Consider the following 22,724-nt stretch of genomic DNA (forward strand, 5'->3'; position numbering starts at 1 on the left):
AGGTTCTTTAAAAAAAAAAGAGTTACCATATGATCCAGCAATCCCACTCCTGGGCATATATCCAGAAAAGATAAAAACTCTAATTTGAAAAGACACATCACCCCAGTGTTCATAACTGCATTATTTATAGTAGTCCCTTTTTCTTTTCTTTCCTTTTTAAGCATATCTAGTGTCATAGTGTGGAAAGTAGTTGCAGTTTCTCACACTTTATAGAGTATTAATATTTACTTTAATCTGTATAAGAGTATTCAGGCACTACTGACTTTTGATTATATCACAACAAATTCAGGTCTGTTCTTTGTGAAAGCAATAAATGCAAATGCAATAAATTATAGTCTTTGATCAGATAAAACTATGCATGTTCTATTTTTAGGTATGTCATGGGCTTTGTTAGCAAAGAGAAGGAACGACTCTTGCTAAAGGATAAAATGCCGGGAACCTTTTTGTTAAGATTCAGTGAAAGCCACCTTGGAGGAATAACTTTCACCTGGGTGGACCATTCTGAAAATGGTACATGCTCACTATTATTTATTCATGTGAAATTAGTATTGTGTTTGGTTACTGGTCTTTCCATCTTCAGAAGTGTGTGGCTTGCTGTTCTGTCTTTTATGTGTTCAGTGGGCTTGAATATTAGTTGTTACAGTTGTTTCAGAGAAGGGTAGCATGAATTTCTCACAGCCTATGTGGGTGTCCTGTATCACGTGGCAATCTGTACTGTCCACATGCAGAGAAGGGCTGGCATTGTTTTACAACAAGTGACATGAACATAATGTGGGTAGGAAGAATGGCCACAAAGAATGCCTGCAGGAACCTGAATATTCTCTCTGTTTTCTCTTTTTCCAGGAGAAGTGAGATTCCACTCTGTAGAGCCCTACAACAAAGGCCGGTTGTCTGCTCTGCCATTTGCTGACATCCTTCGAGACTACAAGGTTATTATGGCTGAAAACATTCCTGAAAACCCTCTGAAGTACCTCTATCCTGATATTCCCAAAGACAAAGCCTTCGGTAAACACTACAGCTGCCAGCCATGTGAAGGTTAGGTTCTTTCCGTTTGCTTTGCTTCTTAAGATTTTGGAAAATAATCTCAGATTGGAGTAAAGTAAATGAAGTTCTTCCCTTTATGTTGACTTTTATCGTTATAAGATCTATGAGGTATGTGGAGGTCAAAGCCTTAGAAATGAAGCCTTAGAAATGAAGTGGTGTGTCAGCCGTTCCCGAAAAGGAACAGCTGGGGCTGTCCAGCTAGCAGAGCACTTAGTAATCTGTAGCTGTAGACGGACTTCACCATGGCCATGGGAGCCTCTCAGCCACTGGTAGAGTTTCAGTTTTCTCCTTTCTAATAGGAGTGGCACTAACTTCACCTCTATGCCTGGGGAGAGGAAAAGAAAGAGGAGGTAATGATTAGAAAGCTGTTAAAAGTTAGGCAAGGCTGTTTTTTACAAAAGAAGCTCAGGGTTGATAAGCTTTATATTTTTTACTTACTGTAGTCTCACAACTCAGAAAGTATTGTTCATTTACCAGGGAGGGGACAAGGGGGTCTGTGCTTCATACCCTTCCTCGCAGCCTATCAATAACAAGTGTTGACATACCTGCCTTTTCTGTTGTATCCTAAGGGTCTAAAATGATACCTGGCCCAAACAGGTATTTGGTAATTATTTGTTGAATACATGAAAAGAACATTCATGAAATAGCTATATAATTGTAATATAAGTTCACTATTCTGTTTCTTTAAATCGAAGTATATACAATCCATTACAATATTTCATCTGTAGCAACTAAATACATGAGCATCACCATGTGGAATATCGTACAGCTGTCACTCACAGGTGGTGACTTGCTGCCACCCTCCTTCATCCCCCTCTGAAGCAAACAAAAGACAACAACCACCACAAAAACGTGTGGCTTTTAAGTGTTTCTACATCTGACTGAATGAAATAACAAATGTCAATGCAACAAATTACAGCTGAAAAATTACAGCTGGTCCTTACTATTGGATCACACACAAGTTCAACATAGTATACCAGAGAAATCTGGGGGGGTTTCCAAGGTGAGGTTTGAACATGACTGTTACTACAGCGCAGCAGTGCTTTTAGTAACACTGGTGTCTGTGCCTCAAAACTTTGTGTAATTATAAGATTACGATTGGTGTCAGTTTTAATGAAAAGAATTGCGTTACTATAAATCCCCAATCCATGAATAAATCTGTCCTTATAATTAAACTTAAATGTAACATGGAAGACAGGTAATATAGTTGATTCCCAATTTTTCTCACACAGTTTAGAGCATTAATATGTAAAGTCAGGTTAGGCCTGCCAAGAGATTTGTTTCTCTCTTCTTGCACATTTTATGCTCATCTAAAATGCTGTTTCATCTATTCAACTAAAAAAATTTGTGAATCACTAGACAATTGTATTATCTCTTCTTTTTAGTATCACTTATACTTTTTTAGACTTTTTTTTCTAATTTTATCAATAATAATAACATTTTCCCCCAACATACCTTTCTTTTCCAGTTTCAAGACCAACAGAAAGGGGAGACAAAGGTTATGTCCCTTCTGTATTTATCCCCATCTCAACAATGTAAGTAATCTTAGTCACATGTAAAATAGTTCTTATTGAACTTATCCAAAAAAAGCTGGAAATTTAAGAGTAGAGCAGGGTACATATAACGGAGAATAAAGCAGTTTAATGCTCAATGTCCCATTACCTTTAACACATAAAGCTAGTCTTCAGGATGCACCACGAAGCCCATCACGAAGGAATTCTAAAGTTGCCCTTTTATATGCCTTATGTTCCATAGCAGGCTGAAGGCTCTGATTTCAAATGATGAATTAGGCACCTCAGTGTCACAAATAGATGAAGTCCTAGAAATGAGTTCTGTTGGGGAGATGGAAATTTCCCCCTCTACCCCTTCCAGTTCTTATGGCTGGACTAATAATAAAATTGACACAAGGTAGATTAACAGGATAAAAGGAACAAATTTTAAGTCGTGTGCATAGAAGTCTCATAGAAATGACTGAAGAAATGGCCAAAACAGGCAGCTTTTATTCTTTTTTGGGCAAAAGGTCAATAAATTTGTGAGGAATCGACAGGAAAAAGATACTTAGGCTTTGGGTGCTTAAGTCGTGAAGAATCTAAACAGAGTTTGGGCCTGAGGTATTAAATTAAAGAAGTAACAAGCTTCATTTGTACAGGCTTCTCAGCCCCGAATGAATCCCCTGTCTCTGGCAAGAAGGATGTTCTTCCACCTCCAGATGCAAGGAGGGCGCCTCTCACGGAAGAGATTTATTTCCTGCTTTCGGGGAGGCAAAGAGGAGGGTCAGAGTGTCCCTCCTGCATTGGTTCTTTCTTAAGTAACTTAAGTCATTTAATTCAAAATAATCGATATGCCACTGAGGCACATTTTGGAGTGGCCTTCCCTGAGCCCTAACAGTTCCTAACACAGTAAGTCACTACAAGCTATTATTTTTAATCCCTTTCCATATTTACCCTGTCATCTCTTTAAGCCGAAGTGATTCAACGGAGACACATTCTCCAACAGACCTTCTTCCCATGTCACCAAGTGTGTACGCAGTGCTGAGAGAAAACCTGAGTCCCACAACAATTGAAACTGCGGTATGTCCCCTTTCTTTCCATTGCTGTCAAGGGCATTTCTGAGGAAGCGAAGGTGGTGTGTGAATCAACGAGGGGTGAAGATCTGCAGTGAGAAAACACATTTGTTGGAACAAATCCATGAGCATAACACAAGGGGTGTACGTCTGTATGGTCCTGCGTGTTGCTGATGTTAGGGGCATTGGAAGCAGATACCTACACTGACTTGAACTGCTTTGAGGTCTTTCCATCAAAAGCCATCCAAGGGCAAAATATCTCTGTATCCTCCTACTCAAGTACACTTCATCCCTACTTCCACCATCAGCCCCACCAATCTCCACCACTCTCCCCACTGTAGCAGACAATACTTATATTTCATTATATGCAAGTCTAGTTTAATATTTTATTTTAGCAATTCAAGCAGCACAAATTCCAATTTTTCTTGATTATTGGTCCTATCCTGGGAGCTTCTTCAAGTAGTATACGAACAATCAAGAGCAGTATGATAATACTCCTTTGAGAACTGAGTCATAATCTTATATGCTACTATGTGCTATAGGATGCATTCTATCTAGTATTAGTCCCCAATATTGTCAACCAGTTCAAAACCCCAATTACATTAGGATGCATGTACATCAGAATAATAGATTCTTGGAGGGACCCTGAGCTCCAAGAGATTAGTGTCTGGCTGTAAATCAAGTGGTTTTTAGTCCTTCTCTTGAAGATTTCCAGGGATAGAAAAACTTATTCCAACGTTAATTGTCCTTAAATCATTTAGTTGTAAGAGGACTTTTGCTACATTTTATACCCATTTCTTCATTACGTTTTTATGGGTTGAATAGGCCTCCTTAAAATCATTTTTATTTATTTTAAAGTTCGTTTTATTTTAGATTGATCAACCTTAGTTACTTTTGTAAGTACTGTACTTAGTAGTTAATTGGTAGAAAGATTATGAAGTAAAGTATGTATTTAGTAGACAAGAGAATGTTTACCTAAGAAATGGTGACTTACTTGGAAAACAATAGTTTGCTCAAAGGTCATTTTCATTTTCCAATTTTAGATGAAGTCTCCCTATTCTGCTGAATGACACGATAAGCTCTTGACACCCCAAAGAAGGAAGCAAATGAAAAAGTTTAAAGACTGATCTTTGCCAACAATCACATCTTGTTTCTTCAGCTTTGTATATACCGATTTCCAGGAAATGGTTAAGTTCGAAGCTTTCCTCTCACTGGTATGACACCCCCAAATGGGAATGTCATGATTGAAATGCTAAAAACCAAAGCTTCAGATAAAACACTTTAAGAAAACAATGTTAATATAATATTAACAAAAGACTCATTTGTATGTATTTGTTTCATTTCTGATTCTGTTTCTCTTGTGTTACTTATGATTTTGGCTCTAGCAGGTTTAAGTGTTAAGATTTCACAACAGGTCAAAAATAACAAAGTCACATGTACATTACTCAGAAACCATCAGGATGGCCTGATGGAAAAGCCTAATAAGCTAATGTCCTGAGTTCTAGCAAGTAAGAGTCATCACATTAGATTCAAGATGGAAGTAATGACAGGGCATTAACAGCAGCAATTCACACGGTGTGTGTCCAGGGGTGAATCAGGAAGCCTCTTGGTTGTTATGTCAACATTGTCCTAACTTCAGAATTCACAGCTGCTGGTACCACGGCCAGGGACACCTCTCCTATTAGGGAGAGAGATCCAGAGTCATTCCTGGTGGTACCTCAGGCAAACCGCACTAAAAGCAGACACATGGGTAAAAATCTCATGAAATGAGTACCTGGAGGAAGATAACAACACTGGCCTTGGGTGAGTGATTTGATCCCTGGCTTGTGTGTTCTTCCTCTCTAGAAGAGGTTAGGCTAGGTGGGCTATGGTCCTTTCCAGCTCTAAGAGTCTCTGGTCCCATGAATCCAACCTGAGCCAGGGGAAAGGAATTTAGGATGAGAAGTTCCATCCCTGGTGATGCAGGAGGGGAGGTGGTTTACCGAATGGCAATACATGTATACGGGCTGCAGGTCTACTTTGATCCTTCCCTTGCCCAGACTGAATGCTTAGTGGTGCCATTGAACAGCTGCTGCCCTTAGTAATAGTGTGGGATCTCTCAGTGCCCAAGCCCTGGGGAGCTCTCCATGTCTCCAGGCCCTAAAGAAGCTGCTGAGCCAGGTGAGGAAGTCATGATGCTGAGGCATCTGCCATGACCAGCCACAAAATGTCCTGAGGCTGGTGTCCAAGGTAAGCCCTGACTGCAGAGTCAGAGTTGGCAGTCCCCTGTGAGGTGTTCCTCACTAACTGTGAGGTGTTCCTCACTAACTTCTTTAATCCATTTCCCATCTTCCAGGTAGGTCAAACAAGGAGAAGCTAATGTTTGATGGAAAAGATTTCAAAGAAAAAAAAAAAAAAAGCTTTTAATGTAACCTGCCTTCTCCCTTAGAGAGATTCCATCCTATCCATCTCATCCTTTATACCCACCCACATGATCCTAGATTGTTCCTATGGGACAAACTCTGCAGCTGTCCCAAGGCCAATTCCCTTACTCCTTTGCAAGCTCTTGACAGTATTCTTTGGGTGAAGGTGTCTGTTCAATGTAGGACCACAGGCTAACTCAAGGTGCATTTTCCCAGTCTCCACTTCTCTTCATCAGCCCAATTTTCTTGAAATTCAAATATATGAATTGGCAGCCGAAGCAATAATTTTAAACTTGGTTTAAGGAGGTAATTTCCTCCCAGCAAATACTCACGAACAATTGGATTTAGATACCAAAAAATGTTGCAGAAACCTTTTTTTATTTTTGGCTGTGTTGGGTCTTCGTTGCGCATGGGTTTTCTCTAGTTGCGTCAAGTGGGGGCTGCTTTTTGTCCGGGTGTGCGGGCTTCTCACTGCGGTGGCTTCTCTTGTTGCGGAGCACGGGCTCTAGGCATGTGGGTTCAGTAGTTGTGGTGCACGGGCTTAGTTGCTCCACAGCATGTGGGATCTTCCTGGACCAGGGCTCGAACCCATGTCCCCTGCATTGGTAGGTGGATTCTTAGCCACTGTGCCACCAGGGAAATCCTGCAGAAGCTTTTTATTCCCTGGAAAATATTAAAAGTATGATGGACTCTCACTTATTTCAGAAGAATTTTGAAAAGCTTGTAAATATAGAGCCTGACAGAAGAATGTCAAGGTTTCATATATGTGATCTCAGCCATCTTTGTTATTTGGAGGTAGACAGTACAAGGACATTTGTAGTTTACTCCCTATAATAGAGGCAGAGGCCTCAGTAAGAGTAAGAGTTCAGTAAGCGGCTATGTTTTATTTAGATTCAGAAAATCAAAATCAAGTTCTTGATCCCAGGGTAAAGAGTTATTTCCAGCAGTGTGAGTCTTGCATTCCAGAAACCATCTTTGTGGGGGTAATGGGATTTTGTCAGGAGATTCTTGGGGATACCTGTTTAGATCAGGATAAGGTGTGCTGCATGAGATGGAAATACGATGGGAAGGGAATTTAGACCACATTTCCACCAAATCCTACCCCAGAATATTTTTTTTCTGCCAACTAATAGCAAATAAGCAGCATTTAATGAAGCAAAATGGAAATTTATTTTCAAAATATTAATCACCTTTTCACTTCTCCCTCCAACCATCCAAGACCAATCACAGATGCCCATTTTGCTAATTCCTTTTCAAATTCTTTTTAACGTAAAGACTCACTTTGACCAATTGTACTGAATATCAATGTCTTTATCTGGAATAAGTGGTGAAAGAAGGCAGCTGCCAGTGGATTTCCTCAAAGTCATAAGGTAACAAGGAAGGCTCCCCAAAGAACCAGGAACAGGGAGGATACTTGTGGCAAAGCTGAGGGAGTTTTCTGTACCTCAAATGGTTCAGGAGGCCTATGTACTCCCTGCAGTAGCAGGAAGAGAATTAGGGGTCAAAACATCCTAGTGCTGTGTTCCAACAGCAGGAAATTATAGTCCGAACTGGGCAAACTGGTCTCGCTGTGCACACATTCCAATTTCTGACAGACAAGTTTTCCTTTTTTTCAAGTTGTCCGTGAACATTGATTGATTTGACTGCACTTCTAAAAGTCTGGCTTATTGAAGCATAATTTACACATAATAAAATTCATCCTTTTCCAACAAACCCATACAGTTGTGTAACCACCACTGTAAGACATAGAACATTTCCACTAGAGTCCTCACAAAGAGGACACTCTGAAAACATGATGAAGGACATTCTCCACAATATCCTTAGAGTAAATACAGCAAACTATTCCATGTGGCCTCTTATGTAGACAGAAGGCTCTATTTAAAATAAATAGGATCATTTTACTCCCTGCTTAAAATCTTCAAAGGGCTCATGGTGCTGTGGATTGGCACTTCTTAGCTGGGGTATGTGGACAGAATTCTGGAGAGTCATGAGTTTGAATGGCAGAAGTTAAAGCTTTATTTTCACAAACTTCTAACTGAAACTTAGAGTTTCCTTCAATTAGGAATAAAGGTAACAAACTGTAAACCACACCACGTTTTTGTCACATCACAGTTGTTACACTTATCTCAAAATATTGCTTATGCTAAGCACGACTTTGAAATTGCATTCATCCGACCCACTGCTAGATCTCACTTAATGCCATTAATAAAGAAGCACTTATATTACTCTATCACAAAGTTGGTTTTACTATTTTGATCTCTGTATTTCAGTGTAATTGGTTTCCTATTTAATCTTATGCATTTTATTTTATTCAACAAAAAAATTAATCTTTGAAAGAGCTCATAGGTTCATCAGACTGCCGAAGGGGTCCATGGCACAAAAAATAGTTAAGAATCCCACCTCTGGATGAAGACTCTAATTCTCAACAGATCTTTCCAAAGTCATATATTATTTAGTCTTCAACTCATTTCTCAACACTTCTCCCCAACAATAGCTTCTCTTCTTCCAGAATATACACAAGACTGAACTACTTTTAGTTTCTTTCACAGCCCAGGCCCACTCTCGCCTCCCTCTGCTGTATCCTCTCAGGTCTCCAACCCCAGCCCACCTACCCTCTCACCTCATTAACATTCACACATCCTTCAGGCTCTGGAAAGCCTTCCTGCCCAACACATACACACACACACACACACACACATGCACATGTGTAGGGCTCAGGTCACATCATGCCTCCTCCATATCCTCTACATTACCCAGCACCATTCTTATCACCTTGGTTGTAAATGCGTATCATCTGTCTTCATTAGACTCTAAGCAAACTTTGTATGTACAGGGACAAAGAAGCCCTTGTTCACAGTTATATCCCTAAAATCTAGCACAGTCTGCCTCTTAATAAATACTAGTTAATGATTTAGTGTTTGAACTAAAGGACATACAGGACAGTAGTTAGTTCCTTTCTTTCCTTTGCTCCTTGATCTGCCTGCAAGACAAGGCTAGAATTCCCTTTATAACCCTCCAAACTCTAAAATTGTGGAACAGTCCCCGATATTTTACTTCAAACTGATTAACCAAAACACACTTGCTATTGCTCAAAAACCATAAGACGTTTCCTCTACTTCACCTCACTCATGACATCCAAACACTATAGAAATGCTCTGGAATTAGACTGTCCGTTAGCTCTAACTTCCCTTTAATTTAGGTATCTCATGTGTGCCTAGCATCCCAGACATCTGTCCATCCACAGAGGAATCAAGTGCTCCTGAAATTTCCCCTTAATTCCCCGTGATTAAACTCATTGCCTTTATTACTCCCACCCCTGGTAAAAGTCCCACACAGCTCTCTCTTACTTAGGCTGGACAGTCATCCACTGAGGTGTCTCACAGGCTGCTGCAGATAGAAAGAACCCTAGAGGCCCTCCAGACAGGGTGGAGATGGGGGAAAGGTTGGAGGGGTGTGGAGGAATGGTGCTCTCACTGAAGTTTTTTGGAATACACCTGTTCTTAATCGTCCTCCCCCTCGATTCTAGCTCAATAGGGTAGAGCCTGTGCTGAGGTCTGAATGGTTGATTTGACCTCTGATTCCTTATCCCAGGGTTATTCATTCAAAAATATTTTTGAGACTATGTATCAGGCATTGCCTTTTTCAACCGGGGTTTCCTATCTGAACCACAAAACACAGAAAGTGATTTGCTTGACTATTTTCTCACTTCTCCCAAGGATAATTAATACACAGATGCCCCAGGCATTAGGCTTAATTCTCTCGTGGAACCTGAGATGAGACAGGCTGTAACACAGCACAAAGTTCCTCCTGTTGTGAGGAGAGATGAAAACAGACAAGCACATAATAAAGGACAGATTTAGTAAGTGCTATGAAGAATATAAATGTGACATAGAGTAACTGGAAGAAATGGTCATTGAAGGTCTCTCTGAGGAGATGACATTTGAGCTGAGACCTAAAGAATGAGAAGAAGCAAGTCCATGCCACAGCTGGGAACACAGCATCCTAAAGGAACAGCATACACATGCATAGAACCCAGGCAGGTAAAAGCTGGGGGTACTTGAGGAACAGAAAGAGTCCACAGGGTGGGGAGTGTAGAAGAGCATGGAGAGAGTGGGACAAGATGTGTAGGAGAGGGAGACAAGATCAGATGGTGTAGGGCTCTGCTGGGAGAGTGGAAGCCTCTGGATTGTATTGCAAATGCTTTAGGAAGGAGTGGTGTTATAATTCGTTTCTTCATTATATCTAAGTTTTCATTTGTTTTAAGTAAACATGTAACAAGGTTTCTATAGAAGAACTCTCCCCTCCCTCCAATTCCCCTACTAGGGACCTCATGGGTGTGCAATGTGTGCATCTATAAAAGGCAGAACAGTCAGAGGCTCCGCACTTGGTTTAGTGCTCTGCCTTTGCCTTCTTGAAATTCTTAATAAGTTTGAATAAGGGGTCTCCTGTTTTCATTTTGCATTGGGCCTGCAAATTATATAGCACGTCCTGTCCTCTCCTAACGGGAAAGTAGATGCCCCTTTGCATTCTGGGAATTATGTAACGTGCCCTTGCAGCCCTGGGGACTGGTGCTCACTGTCATGAGGCCAGAAGCTGTGGTCCAGTAAGGTGGGGCCCATCACACACTGGAGGTCTTAGGTTGGTCCCCAGGTCACCTTAATAGAGCCTTTTACAGAATGATTGAGCAGAGCCCAAAGAAACGCTGTCCATGCATCCTAGAACCATTCAGTAAATAACACACATAGCAAGCGGGGCCAAAACGATTTTCTCTGGTCCTGCCAAACTTTCAAAATCATGGTCCGGTTACTAAATTATTCTTCTCCATTATACTTCTTCCCCACTCCCTCTGGTATAATCACCATGAGCGAGAAGGTGGGGATTGGGGGTGGGAAGTGGGAGCGACGAAAAGACGCCAGAAAAAGGAGAAAAGTCCCGTCTGCGGATCTAGAAAAAGACAGCTGAAGAAACAGCCAACCTTCCACTCTTATCTCTGGATTAAGGGCAGTCAGGCCAGCTGGGTGAGGGTCAGAACTAGAAAAACTAATGAGATTTGAGTTAGCATGCGTGCAGATTGTGTAGATACAGAACTGAGGGGAAAAAAAGGGACGTCTCCAGGCTACGGGAAGAAAGAAAAGATGGAAGAGAATGAGAAAGGTTTCCAGCACATTAGGCAATTAGAAAACGTCCCCAGTCCTCCCTCCAAAGTTAAGAGGCACCCAGGCCCCCGCCGCTGCCTTTCATCGTGTTCAGGGCCACTATTCTCAGACTCGGGTAGGGAGGGCGCCGGGCAGCTACGCCGAGCTCGGGCGAGCGTGAGGATCCCGCCCTCGCGGAGGCTGCCGGAGGGAACCGGCGGATGGGCGAGCGGTCAGCTGGAAAGTCCCGGGCCCGCGCCTGCGTACTGCTCCCTCCATCTCTACTTTCGCTTTTCGGTTTCTTGTCAGTCCTGCTACTTCTCGCTCCCAGACTATTTCCCCGAAAGCACGTGGGGCGGCTCTTCTGAGCAGCCGCGTCCCTCCCGCCACGCGCGGGGCCAGCTATTTTGGAAACTTATCAAACAGCCTGACAGACTGCACCTCCCCGAGTGTACTTCATCCTGGGCGGGCCTGGGCTGCTCTTCTGAAAGCACAGGACTAAAAAAGGTGCTCGTAATGGTGTTTGGTCTACGAATGTAATGCTGCTCATAATAGACATTAAAAAAAAAAAAAAGAAGAAAATTATAAGAAATAACTCACCACCACGGAACATGTTAGGGACATTCTGTAGAGGGTCCAGACTAGCAGGCAAAGTTTGTGTTTATCATAAATGCAATGAAAGTTGTCAAGACTTTTGAGCAGGGAATGACTACATAAATAAGGTGGTTTAGAGAATTTAATGTGGCAAATACAGTCGAGGGGGAAGGGACAGAAAAAGGTAGTGTAACTGGCATCTACTGTAGCATTCCAGTTCTGAACTGATGAAGGCCTACAGTGGGGTATTATCAATGATGGGAAAACTAAGGCAGATAAAGGCATTAGGGAAGGAAGCATCCACAGAACTTGATGACAATCAGAATGTGGAGAGCCAACGAGAGACATCCTATTTGCAGCTGTTAAGATTATTTAATTTCCCTGTCAATACTGAAGCTAGTCTCTGTGCAAATTTTACAGTACCAGAAAAAAATATGTTTAACATATTATCTACCTTTCATAGAGCTTTTCTCAGACATTGTCTGGGCCCTTAGTACAGGGAGTGAGTAGAAGGGGAAGGACTTTTTTTCGTGTCCTGGCATCTTTTTTCACAGAAGGCTGCTACTTTGGTACCAAGGGTCATTGCTATCAGTACCGGCTTTGTGAGGGTGAATATGTGACAAGAGGAAGGAACATATAGATGTGAGAAGGGAAAAAACTATAATAGATACACATATAAGCATACCTCTGGGAAATTATTTAGAGGCTTTTCCTACCCAAAGTTGCCTTATTATTCTAGGCTTGATTCAAGTTCTACCTACTTAGAGGAACCAACTGATTTTCTGTGCATGCATTCCAAGAAGATCTAGTCAAGGCTGGCCTCAGAGATGCCTACCTGGGGAAGTGACATTTAAGCTTAGATTTTAGCTAAGACATAAAAGATGAGTTAGCCCGCAAAGAACTTGGGGGAGGGCGACATTGGCTCAAGGGGCTTTCCAGATGGATAACTACTGGTGAGAAGGCCCTGAGTGTGTGGAAAGAGCTTGTCTTATTGGAAGAACAAAAATGCTGAAGTAAGGAAAGAGTGGCACAAGATGGGGTTAAAGAAAGGGATGGGGAAACCAGGGCTTTATAGGTTACATTAAGAAATTTGGATTTTATAAGAAAAGCCATCAGAGGATTTTCAGGTTGGCAAACACATGATCTGCTTTGCAATTAAAAGACAAACCACTCAAACTGCTGTAGGGAATATGGACTAAACGGGAGTTAAGAACTGAAGTGAGGGCTTCCCTGGTGGTGCAGTGGTTGAGAGTCCGCCCGCTGATGCAGAGGACACGGGTTCGTGCCCCGGTCCGGGAAGATCCCACATGCCGCGGAGCGGCTGGGCCCGTGAGCCATGGCCGCTGAGCCTGCGCGTCCGGAGCCTGTGCTCCTCAATGGGAGAGGCCACAACAGTGAGAGGCCTGCTTTCCGCAAACCAAAAAAAAAAAAAAAAAGAACTGAAGTGAGGCAGCCATTTGGGGAATCTACTGCGAGGATCCAAATGAGAGAAAAGGAGAGATGGTGTGGGAGATGGCAAGAAGCAATGAGACTTGAGAAATATTTAGGTGGAAGCATCAACAAGGCTTGAGGACTGGTGGGGGTGAGAAGGCAATGTCAAAGGTGGCTCCTAGTTTTCTGGCATGCACCAGTTCAGGAAAAAGGGCAGGTTTCAGGAGACAGATGATGAGTTGGTTCTGAACACAACTAGTTTTTAGAGCTTACCAGACATCCAAGTGGAGAGTCAAGCGTGGGCTGTACTTGTGGGTGTGGAGCTCAAAGGAGACGTGTGGACAGGGTACCCGTGTAGAAGTTCTACATATCTAGAAGGACATTGAAGCTGTGGATGAGGTCATCACAGGACAGCCTGAGAACTGTAGGTAAAGTAGACCAAGATCCGGACACTGACCACACTTAACATTGAACGGTTTGGTGGCAGAGGAGCAGAGGATGGAGAAAGGATAGCAGGGAGGTAGGAAGAAGCAAGCAAAGTGTGTCGGCATCATGGCCCAGGAAGAAGTGTTAAAGGGTGGAGGTGTCAACTGCGCAGGTTTCTGAGTGGTCAAGTAAGGTGAGGACAGAAAAGCGTCCCCTGGGTTTAGCAACATGGAGGTCAGCTGCTAAGCCGAGCATCTAGAATGACAACGTCTCCACCTGTGTCCTCTGCCTCGAATTCTCAGGTTTGGGGCTGATATAAGGATCTGCAAGTATGGGCCTCTGCAAACACATAACTTCCTTTTAGTTGTTCTCTAAAACATGTGTAAACATAACCCGCAACTTGCAACACAGAGCTGAGCTTCACCTCTTCCAGATGGGGGCCCGCCCCAAATTCTAAGGAAAGACCCAGCGGGTTGGCAGAGCAGTAGCCCCGGGGGGAGAGGCGGCGCGCGCTCGGAACAGCGGCGTCTGATTGGCCGAGAGCGGCAGCAACCCGGTGATTGGCGGAAGTGGAAGGAGGCGGAGCGTCTGGCACTACCATTTCTCTCGGTGGTATTTTCGCTTTGCTGCGCTGAGTTTGTGGAGAGACATAGTCTGTCAGACCCCAGAAAGAGCAGAGGAGACCCGGCGCGCCCGGGAGAGGCAGCACGGCCGCGCCCTCGCCCACCACTGCCGGATCCGGAGCGGAGAGTGAGTGGGCGTGAGGTTCCGGGTGCCTGGGTGGGACGTTCCTGGACCGCAGTCGTCTGGACCCAGTTGCCGGATACCCGGCGAGGGCGGGCTTTAAAGTGCTGACAGGTAAATCCGTTATCCGGGAAAGAACGCGTATCCCAGGTGTTGTTTTCGGTGATGGCATGGTTGCCCCAGCCAGTTGTGCTCTGGTAGTAAAAACTGTCTTGTGAAATAGAATCCTGCGCCCCTCCCCCGCCGAAAATACTGCATCTCCCCATTTACCCTCATTTTTCTCTCTTTTCCGCCCCTTCCACCAGAGTCATGTTTTCTTCTCTCCGCAGAAAGTTTTCATTTGCCGTGTGCCACCCCCAGAGAGCTAAGTTATACGCTCGCACCCTGTGCATGCAAACCCAGCAGTCTTGGCATCTGACGTGCTGTGTGTAGCTGCTGCTTGTGTTGAATCCCCAGCCCTTCGCTGGGGCACAAGGTTACAGGTTAGTAAAATGTTCACGGAAACGAATGAATATGTGACTTTGGAACTTAATTATATGTCTGTATTTAAGGATAAAAGAGCTTAATGTGCTCCTGGAATGTAAAAGTGATAATTAGTTCCTGCAGACCCCCAAATAATATAATTAGTCTTTAAAACAAATTCTGACTAGTACCAAAGAGTTTGGGGGAAGAAAAACAGGTGTGTGATTGCGCTTTAAATGTTGTTTGTATAAGTTGGATAGTTTGTTTTTATGGGATAGAAATAAGACTTGAGCCTCCAGCACAATCCAGTTTGCAGTTTAACGCAGGACTCAAACTTGTTGGACCATAATATGGTTTGCCCTTTACTTTCTAATTCAATCTGAAATCTACTAGATTTCAATTCAACAGACTACTATTGAGTACATAATATGTGCAGGACACTGTCCACAGTGCAGACGATGTTTAAAGAAAAGACAGTCCCAGCAACTCTGAAGCTTACATGCTGCAGGGGAGACATCATAGAGCTTTTTAAGGAAGACAGGGACTGATGCTCTAATAGAGATACAAAATGCAATGAGGCTCACGTTAATGAATGCTTAATTGTTTCTGGGTGAGTCTCAGAGAGCTTATGGAAGAAGGGCTATTCGTACCTACCTTTGAATGCTGGTAGAATTTAGAGAGGCAGAATGTGGAAAAGCTGTTTTCAAGGGTGAGTGACAGCTGGAGCAGTGCAGAAAAAAAAGTAGGTAATTTGGTGACTGGGTTGCTTTGTTAATGGATGAAAATAGGGTCAGAGTGGAAATCAGCCTGGTAATGGGCAAACTGTAGCAATTTTGAACTAGAGAATGATGTGGTCAAAACCCATGTGCAGCAGAAGGCCAGATTGGGAAAGAGTGTTGGAGGCAAGGTGGTTGGAGGTCTTGGGACTGGAGAGGAAGAAGTCAGGTGACTGGGGGTTGGTCTTGCCACTCCCTGTGCTGGTAACAAGTTTTGTGAGAAGAGGGAATGGATTCTGGATTTGTTAGCATGGATTTATTGATCGCCTGCTTTGTTCCAGGTGCTGTATCCGTATTAGGTCGTTCAGTCTTAAACAGTCACCCTGTTGAAAGGGAAGTGAGTCACTTGAGGTCACTCACGCAAAAAGAGGTGTTGCAGTCCCCGCTGGTTGACACTCTGGCCAGCATATTTGCTTTAGGCATATCCTTATTAGACACCTAGTAGGGAGGGAGAACGCCAAAGATTTAGTCTTCCACTCAGGTGAAATAAATTCAAAGTGAAAAATCAAATTGCTACAGCAAGTGTAGCAAAGGTGTGGACTTGGGTCCATTCATACTGGTATTTGTGATGGTGACTAGCTTGGTAGCCTCACCACATCCTTACCTTCCTTTGGAAGGAGATTTGTGGAGTAGACATGACTTCATGCCTGCACAGGTATGCTTGCCAACAAGCATGCATACGCTTTTCCACGCCCTGCTTGAAAATCCAGACCTCTTCCTCAGGGCTGGTAGGACAAGATTCACATATATCTACTCTGAATGTTGTCAGCTGTGCGCTGATGTAAATCCTAATTTACGCTATGGTGAAGAGAGGCTTTTCATTTTCCTAATGGATGTTCGGACTTAAATCAGGTATTTTAATTTTTAATCTTCAGAACTGCTATGTAAAAGTTGACTTGCTGTTATCCAAAAAAATAGTATTATTTTATCCTTTCAGATTACATTTAACAATGTTGTTTCAGTCTTTAAAAATTATTACTTAGGTTTAAGAATTTTTGTGCAGACTTATTGTTTGCAGTAGGCAAAGAGGAAAATATATCTCTTTTAAAAGATATATAACCTGGGAATTCCCTGGCGGTCCAATAGCTAGGACTCTTCGATTCCACTGCAGTGTTCACGGTTTTGATCCCAGGTTGGGGAACTAAGATCCTGCATGCCGTGCAGTGTGGCCAAAAAAAAAAAAGAAGATATATATCAAAAATAATTCATTTTAATCACGTGAATCATAAAATATAAAACGCTAATTTAAAATTCTTTGGGTTAAATTACAAATGTTCTATAATTTATAAGAGCAGTTTCAGGGAGAGTTCTTACAATTTGTCCTAAAGCAAATCTAAGTAGTGTTTTCCATTGATTTATTTGATAAAAGTGCAGATTCATTTTAAAGGCATATGAACACCTACTGTATGCCCAGCACTGTTCTGAAGATACAGCAGTGAACAAACCCCCCCACTCCCAAATCCTTCCCTTCATGCGGGGAAAACAGACACTAATGAAAATAAAAAAAATATGTGGTAGGTCAGATGGTGGTAAATGCGATAGAGAAGAATACATCAGGGAGGAGGGATAGTGTTTTCCAAGGTGAGAGGTGGTGTCAATTTAAATAAGGTGGCCAGAAGAGGCTTCCCTGAGATGCTGGCATTTGAGCAAAGACCTGAAGATGTGTTTTTTGGAGAAGAAAAAAACTTTGACCCAAAACTCAATTAAAAAACAGGCTTTGAAACATAGGTGCCATTTTAAAAGTATATTTCAAAGACAAACTATGTTTTTAATTAAGCAAGATATTTAGAAGAAGCACAATGCTAGACAGGCTTTCTTTGGAGCTGTGGGCTTCCATTTGTGATCTGTATTCTGTTTCCCTGTAGGATGTCCCAGTGGTATGAGCTTCAGCAGCTTGACTCCAAATTCCTGGAGCAGGTTCACCAGCTCTATGATGACAGTTTTCCCATGGAAATCAGACAGTATCTGGCACAGTGGCTAGAAAAGCAAGACTGGTAAGGAAAACTCACTTGACAGAAGAAGGAGTTTTTCTACACTTTTAAAATAACTTGTTGATTAAGTGGCTTGGAACTATGTTGACTGGAAGATGAATCTCATCAGTAGCCATTGGGATTACCTGGTTCAGAAAAGAGTGTTGCCTTGAAAAATGGCATATGTCTCTACAAAGCTAAATGCATTAGTCATTAATTTTATGTATTTGTCGATTTAATTATACATCCTCCTAAATGCTTTGCACAAGTTAGATAATGCTGACACCAATTATTTCCAAGTTAGGATCCAGATTATAGAAAGAAGTAAGTTAAAAGTAAATATTAAAGCCAAGTTTTGGTAGAACACTGATTAGAAGTATGAAGAAAGTAAAAAAAAAAATTAAGGAAATATCTCTTAAAACTGGTATATGTTCTATTTTACAATTTACTGTTTGCTCATTGCAAATATTTCAAATGTTCTGAAAGTATTTGACGTAGAAAGTGAAGGCCCCTGTTGATTTTTTGCCTCCAGAGATAATCGCCATTAACAGTTTGGTGCACAGTCTTGGAGTGCTAGAATTTTTTTTTTTTTTTTTTTTTTTTTTGCGGTACGCGGGCCTCTCACTGTTGTGGCCTCTCCCGCTGCGGAGCACAGGCTCCAGACACGCAGGCTCAGCGGCCATGGCTCACGGGCCCAGCTGCTCCGTGGCATGTGGGATCTCCCCGGACCGGGGCACGAACCCGCGTCCCCTGCATGGGCAGGCGGACTCTCAACCACTGCGCCGCCAGGGAAGCCCGAATTTTTCATGCTAATTGTATATAATAAAAATATTGTACAAACTGCTGCTAATAGCAATGGCAGTTTCAAAAGAAGGAAATAAAACCCAAGAAAACACTTTAAATTATTTTTAGTCATTTCAACATGGAAAGCAGTGTTTATTTTGTTGTTTTAAAGTAGCATCTAAACGAAATGTGTAAATTTTGTATCTCCTAGGGAGCATGCCGCCAATGATGTTTCGTTTGCTACCATCCGTTTTCACGACCTCCTGTCGCAGCTGGATGATCAATACAGTCGCTTTTCTTTGGAGAATAATTTTTTGTTGCAGCATAACATAAGGAAAAGCAAGCGTAATCTTCAGGTACGACCTGGTTTTTGCGTTTAAGTTGAAATGTTTCCATGTTTACTTAAGAATTTTTTTCATTCAGCAAATACTATTGAGCACACACTCATTGGTATTTAGAAAAGTACAGACACTAAATAAACTACCGTTATGTAGCTAATATTTTATAGCAGAAGTAAAATAAAATAATTCATTTTGTAAACACATAAGGAGTATTCAGGCTGAAGGGTATCACTTAGACGTAAGTAATTCTGAGAGAAATTCAATGCTATGATCTTGTCTTATTAAAAGCCGTTGATTTTTTTTTATTTTTTTTTTTTGCGGTATGCGGGCCTCTCACTGTTGTGGCCTCTCCCGTTGCGGAGCACAGGCTCCGGACGCGCAGGCTCAGCGGTCATGGCTCATGGGCCCAGCCGCTCCGCGGCATGTAGGATCTTCCCGGACTGGGGCTCGAACCTGTGTCCCCTGCATCGGCAGGCGGACTCTCAACCACTGCGCCACCAGGGACGCCCCGTTGATATTTAAATTGAAGAAAAAGTGTTTTAAGAGCAGTGAGCTGTAGTAACATGTTAAAGCTCAGAGGAGCTTTAGTGGTGAGTCCAGTCTAAGTGCTTGGTATACAGATGAAGAGTAAGTCCAGAAAGTGTTGAAAGTTTTGACATCTCTAAGGCTCAGTAGTGAGGTGGTGAATTGGAGCTGACTCCACCTTGCCATGCTTCTGCTGAAGTTGCCCTCCCTTGAAAGAAGAAGTCAAAGAGAGTTGCACGCAGGAGAGAGTATGCTGCAGAGTTTTGGGAGTTCTTCATAAGTACTCTCAGCATCCCTTAAGCCTGGCTACCATTTTTATTTCAGTATTAATGGAACTTTTCTGTTTTAATGGAGGTGAGTGCTGTCATTTTCTTGTTTTATTCCTCACAACCAAACTGTTCAACTTAGGTAATTAGAAGCTTTTTTACCCCTCTGTGAATGTGTATATGATTTTATAATACCAGTGAGTGGGAAAGCCAGATTAACTTTACAGAAATTTGCTCTCCTACAGATTTTGCTTGATAATACCTGTTATAAAGAGGCATGATTGCCGGTATTTTGCAAACTAGCCTTGACAAGAAAACAAAAACTGAGAAGAATATCTTTGGTCTAATTCAAACCAGAGACCAACAGATAAATTAATTGAGGAATATCATGGATAATTTTTGTATCATTTGCATTATCTCAGGATCCTAACAAGATAATTGGGCCCAAGAACAATAAAATTAAAGTAATTTAGGAACTACATATGGAAATACTTGTGTTTTTGTTTTTCGGTACACGGGCCTCTCACTGTTGTGGCCTCTCCCGTTGCGGAGCACAGGTTCCGGACCCACAGGCTCAGTGGCCATGGCTCATGGGCCCAGCCACTCCGCGGCATGTGGGATCTTCCCGGACCGGGGCACGAACCCGTGTCCCCTGCATCGGCAGGCGGACTCTCAACCACTGTGCCACCCGGGAAGCCCCACTTGTTTTTTTAATCAAGAAATAATTTAAGTACCTGCGCTTAATTGAACAGTTAAAGCAGCTTTTGTCATAGTTCGTAAAAAGAATATTTTGATTTTATCAAAAATAGCTTATGTAGGGCTTCCCTGGTGGCGCAGTGGTGGAGAGTCCACCTGCCGATGCAGGGGACACGGGTTCATGCCCCGGTCCGGGAAGATCCTACATGCCGCGGAGTGGCTAGGTCCATGAGTCATGGCCGCTGAGCTTGCGCATCCGGAGCCTGTGCTCCGCAACAGGAGAGGCCACAACAGTGAGCCCCGTGTACCGCAAAAAAAAAAAAAAAATAGCTTATGTAGAACTTAATAAGTTCAGGATGAGCTTTCCTTTTCTTTTTTTCCTTTAAAGCTGGTATTTATTTTATTGAACTCAGTAAGGACATAAAACTTAAAGACTCCACATTGTCATATATGCAGCTATTTCCTTTCATTACTAAAGATAATTAAAGTATAGTCTCTGCCTTTGGAAATGTACCAACTCACTGCAGAGCATAAAAATATATAATAAACTAGTACATGTTGTTTAAAGGGGAGATTGCATTCTTTTATTTTGAATTTTTGAATTTTATTTATTTTTTTATACAGCAGGATCTAATTAGTCATCAGTTTTATACACATCAGTGTATACATGTCAATCCCAATCACCCAGTTCATCACACCACCATCCCCACCCCCCTGTGGCTTTCCCCCCTTGGTGTCCATACGTTTGTTCTCTACATCTGTGTCTCAACTTCTGCCCTGCAAACAGGTTCATCTGTACCATTTTTCTGGGTTCCACATACATGCGTTAATATACGATATTTGTTTTTCTCTTTCTGACTTACTTCACTCTGTATGACAGTCTCTAGATTCATCCACATCTCTACAAATGACCCAATTTTGTTTCTTTTTCTGGCTGAGTGATATTCCATTGTACATGTGTACCACATCTTCTTTATCCATTCGTCTGTCGATGGGCATTTAGGTTGCTTCCATGACCTGGCTATTGTAAATAGTGCTGCAATGAACATTGGGGTGCATGTGTCTTTTTGTAATATGGTTTTCTCTGGGTATATGCCCAGCAGTGGGATTGCTGGATCATATGGTAATTCTATTTTTAGTTTTTTAAGGAACCCCCATACTGTTCTCCATAGTGACTGTATCAATTTACATTCCCACCAACAGTGCAAGAGGGTTCCCTTTTCTCCACACCCTCTGTTGTTTGTAGATTTTCTGATGACGCCCATTCTAACTGGTGTGAGGTAATACCTCACTGGAGTTTTGATTTGCATTTCTCTAATAATTAGTGATGTTGAGCAGCTTTTCATCTGCTTCTTGGCCATCTGTATGTCTTCTTTGGAGAAATGTCTATTTAGGTCTTCTGCCCATTTCTGGATTGGGTTGTTTATTTCTTTAATATTGAGCTGTGTGAGCTGTTTATGTATTTTGGAGATTAATCCTTTGTCCGTTGATTCGTTTGCAAATATTTTCTCCCATTCTGAGGGTTGTCTTTTCGTCTTGTTTATGGTTTCCTTTGCTGTGCAATAGCTTTTAAGTTTCATTAGGTCCCATTTGTTTATTTTTGTTTTTATTTCCATTACTCTAGGAGGTGAATCAAAAGACATCTTGCTGTGATTTATGTCAAAGAGTGTTCTTCCTATGTTTTCCTCTAAGAGTTTTATAGTGTCCAGTCTTACATTTAGGTCTCGAATCCATTTTGAGTTTATTTTTGTGTATGGTGTTAGGGAGTGTTATAATTTCATCCTTTTACATGTAACTGTCCAGTTTTCCCATCACCACTTATTGAAGAGACTGTCTTTTCTCCATTGTATATCCTTGCCTCCTTTGTCATAGATTAGTTGACCATAGGTGTGTGGGTTTATCTCTGGGCTTTCTGTCCTGTTCCATTGATCTATATTTCTGTTTTTGTGCCAGTACCATTTTTTTTTAATTTATTTATTTATTTTTGGCTGCGTTGGGTCTTTGTTGCTGCGCGTGGGCTTTCTCTAGTTGTGGCGAGCAGGGGCTACTCTTGGTTGCACTGCGTGGGCTTCTCATCATGGTGGCTTCTCTTGTTGCAGAGGACAGGCTCCAGGCGCGTGGGCTTCAGTAGTTGTGGCACATGGGCTTAGTTGCCCCCCGACACGTGGGATCTTCCCAGACCAGGGCTCGAACCCATGTCCCCTGCATTGGCAGGCGGATTCCCAACCACGCGCCACCAGGGAAGTCCCTGTGCCAGTACCATATTATCTTCATTACTGTAGCTTTGTAGTGTAGTCTGAAGTCAGGGATTCTGATTCCTCCAGCTCCGCTTTTTTCCCTCAAGACTGCTTTAGCTATTCGGGGTCTTTTGTGTCTTCATACAAATTTTAAGATTTTTTGTTCTAGTAAATGTTTGGTGGAATTCACCTGTGAAGCCATGGTTCTGGACTTTTGTTTGTTGGAAGATCTTTAATCACAGTTTCAACTTCATTACTTGTGATTGGTCTGTTCATATTTTCTATTTCTTCTTGGTTCAGTCTTGGAAGGTTATACCTTTCTAGGAATT

The 22,724-nt window shown here is 42.3% G+C and overlaps 2 protein-coding genes across 5 annotated transcripts in view; both read left to right on the top strand.

Moving 5' to 3' along the window:
* STAT4 (signal transducer and activator of transcription 4) overlaps positions 1–4,917 on the top strand; it is an 87,117-nt gene extending 82,200 nt beyond the window's left edge. Inside the window, exons 20-24 of one of the 2 annotated variants that reach the window (XM_024733664.1) lie at positions 374–510; positions 844–1,035; positions 2,513–2,579; positions 3,506–3,614; positions 4,651–4,917. In XM_024733664.1, coding sequence (XP_024589432.1) covers positions 374–510; positions 844–1,035; positions 2,513–2,579; positions 3,506–3,614; positions 4,651–4,677 — 532 coding nt within the window. In that variant the 3' untranslated portion in view covers positions 4,678–4,917. The remainder of the gene's footprint in view (positions 1–373; positions 511–843; positions 1,036–2,512; positions 2,580–3,505; positions 3,615–4,650) is intronic. The other variant, XM_024733665.1, reaches the window with a different exon arrangement.
* A 9,268-nt stretch (positions 4,918–14,185) lies between these two features.
* The window catches only part of STAT1 (signal transducer and activator of transcription 1), a 40,806-nt gene continuing 32,267 nt past the window's right edge, over positions 14,186–22,724 (top strand). The window contains exons 1-4 of one of the 3 annotated variants that reach the window (XM_024733668.1): positions 14,186–14,345; positions 14,669–14,821; positions 17,443–17,571; positions 18,542–18,686. In XM_024733668.1, the coding sequence (XP_024589436.1) occupies positions 17,444–17,571; positions 18,542–18,686 (273 nt within the window). In that variant the 5' untranslated portion in view covers positions 14,186–14,345; positions 14,669–14,821; position 17,443. Of the gene's footprint in view, positions 14,454–14,668; positions 14,822–17,442; positions 17,572–18,541; positions 18,687–22,724 lie in introns of those variants that run through there. The other 2 variants (XM_024733667.1, XM_024733669.1) reach the window with 2 other exon arrangements.

Source organism: Neophocaena asiaeorientalis, unplaced genomic scaffold (assembly GCF_003031525.2).
Source record: "Neophocaena asiaeorientalis asiaeorientalis breed wild unplaced genomic scaffold, Neophocaena_asiaeorientalis_V1.1 scaffold24, whole genome shotgun sequence".
In the NCBI taxonomy this organism is placed as follows: Eukaryota; Metazoa; Chordata; class Mammalia; order Artiodactyla; family Phocoenidae; genus Neophocaena; species Neophocaena asiaeorientalis.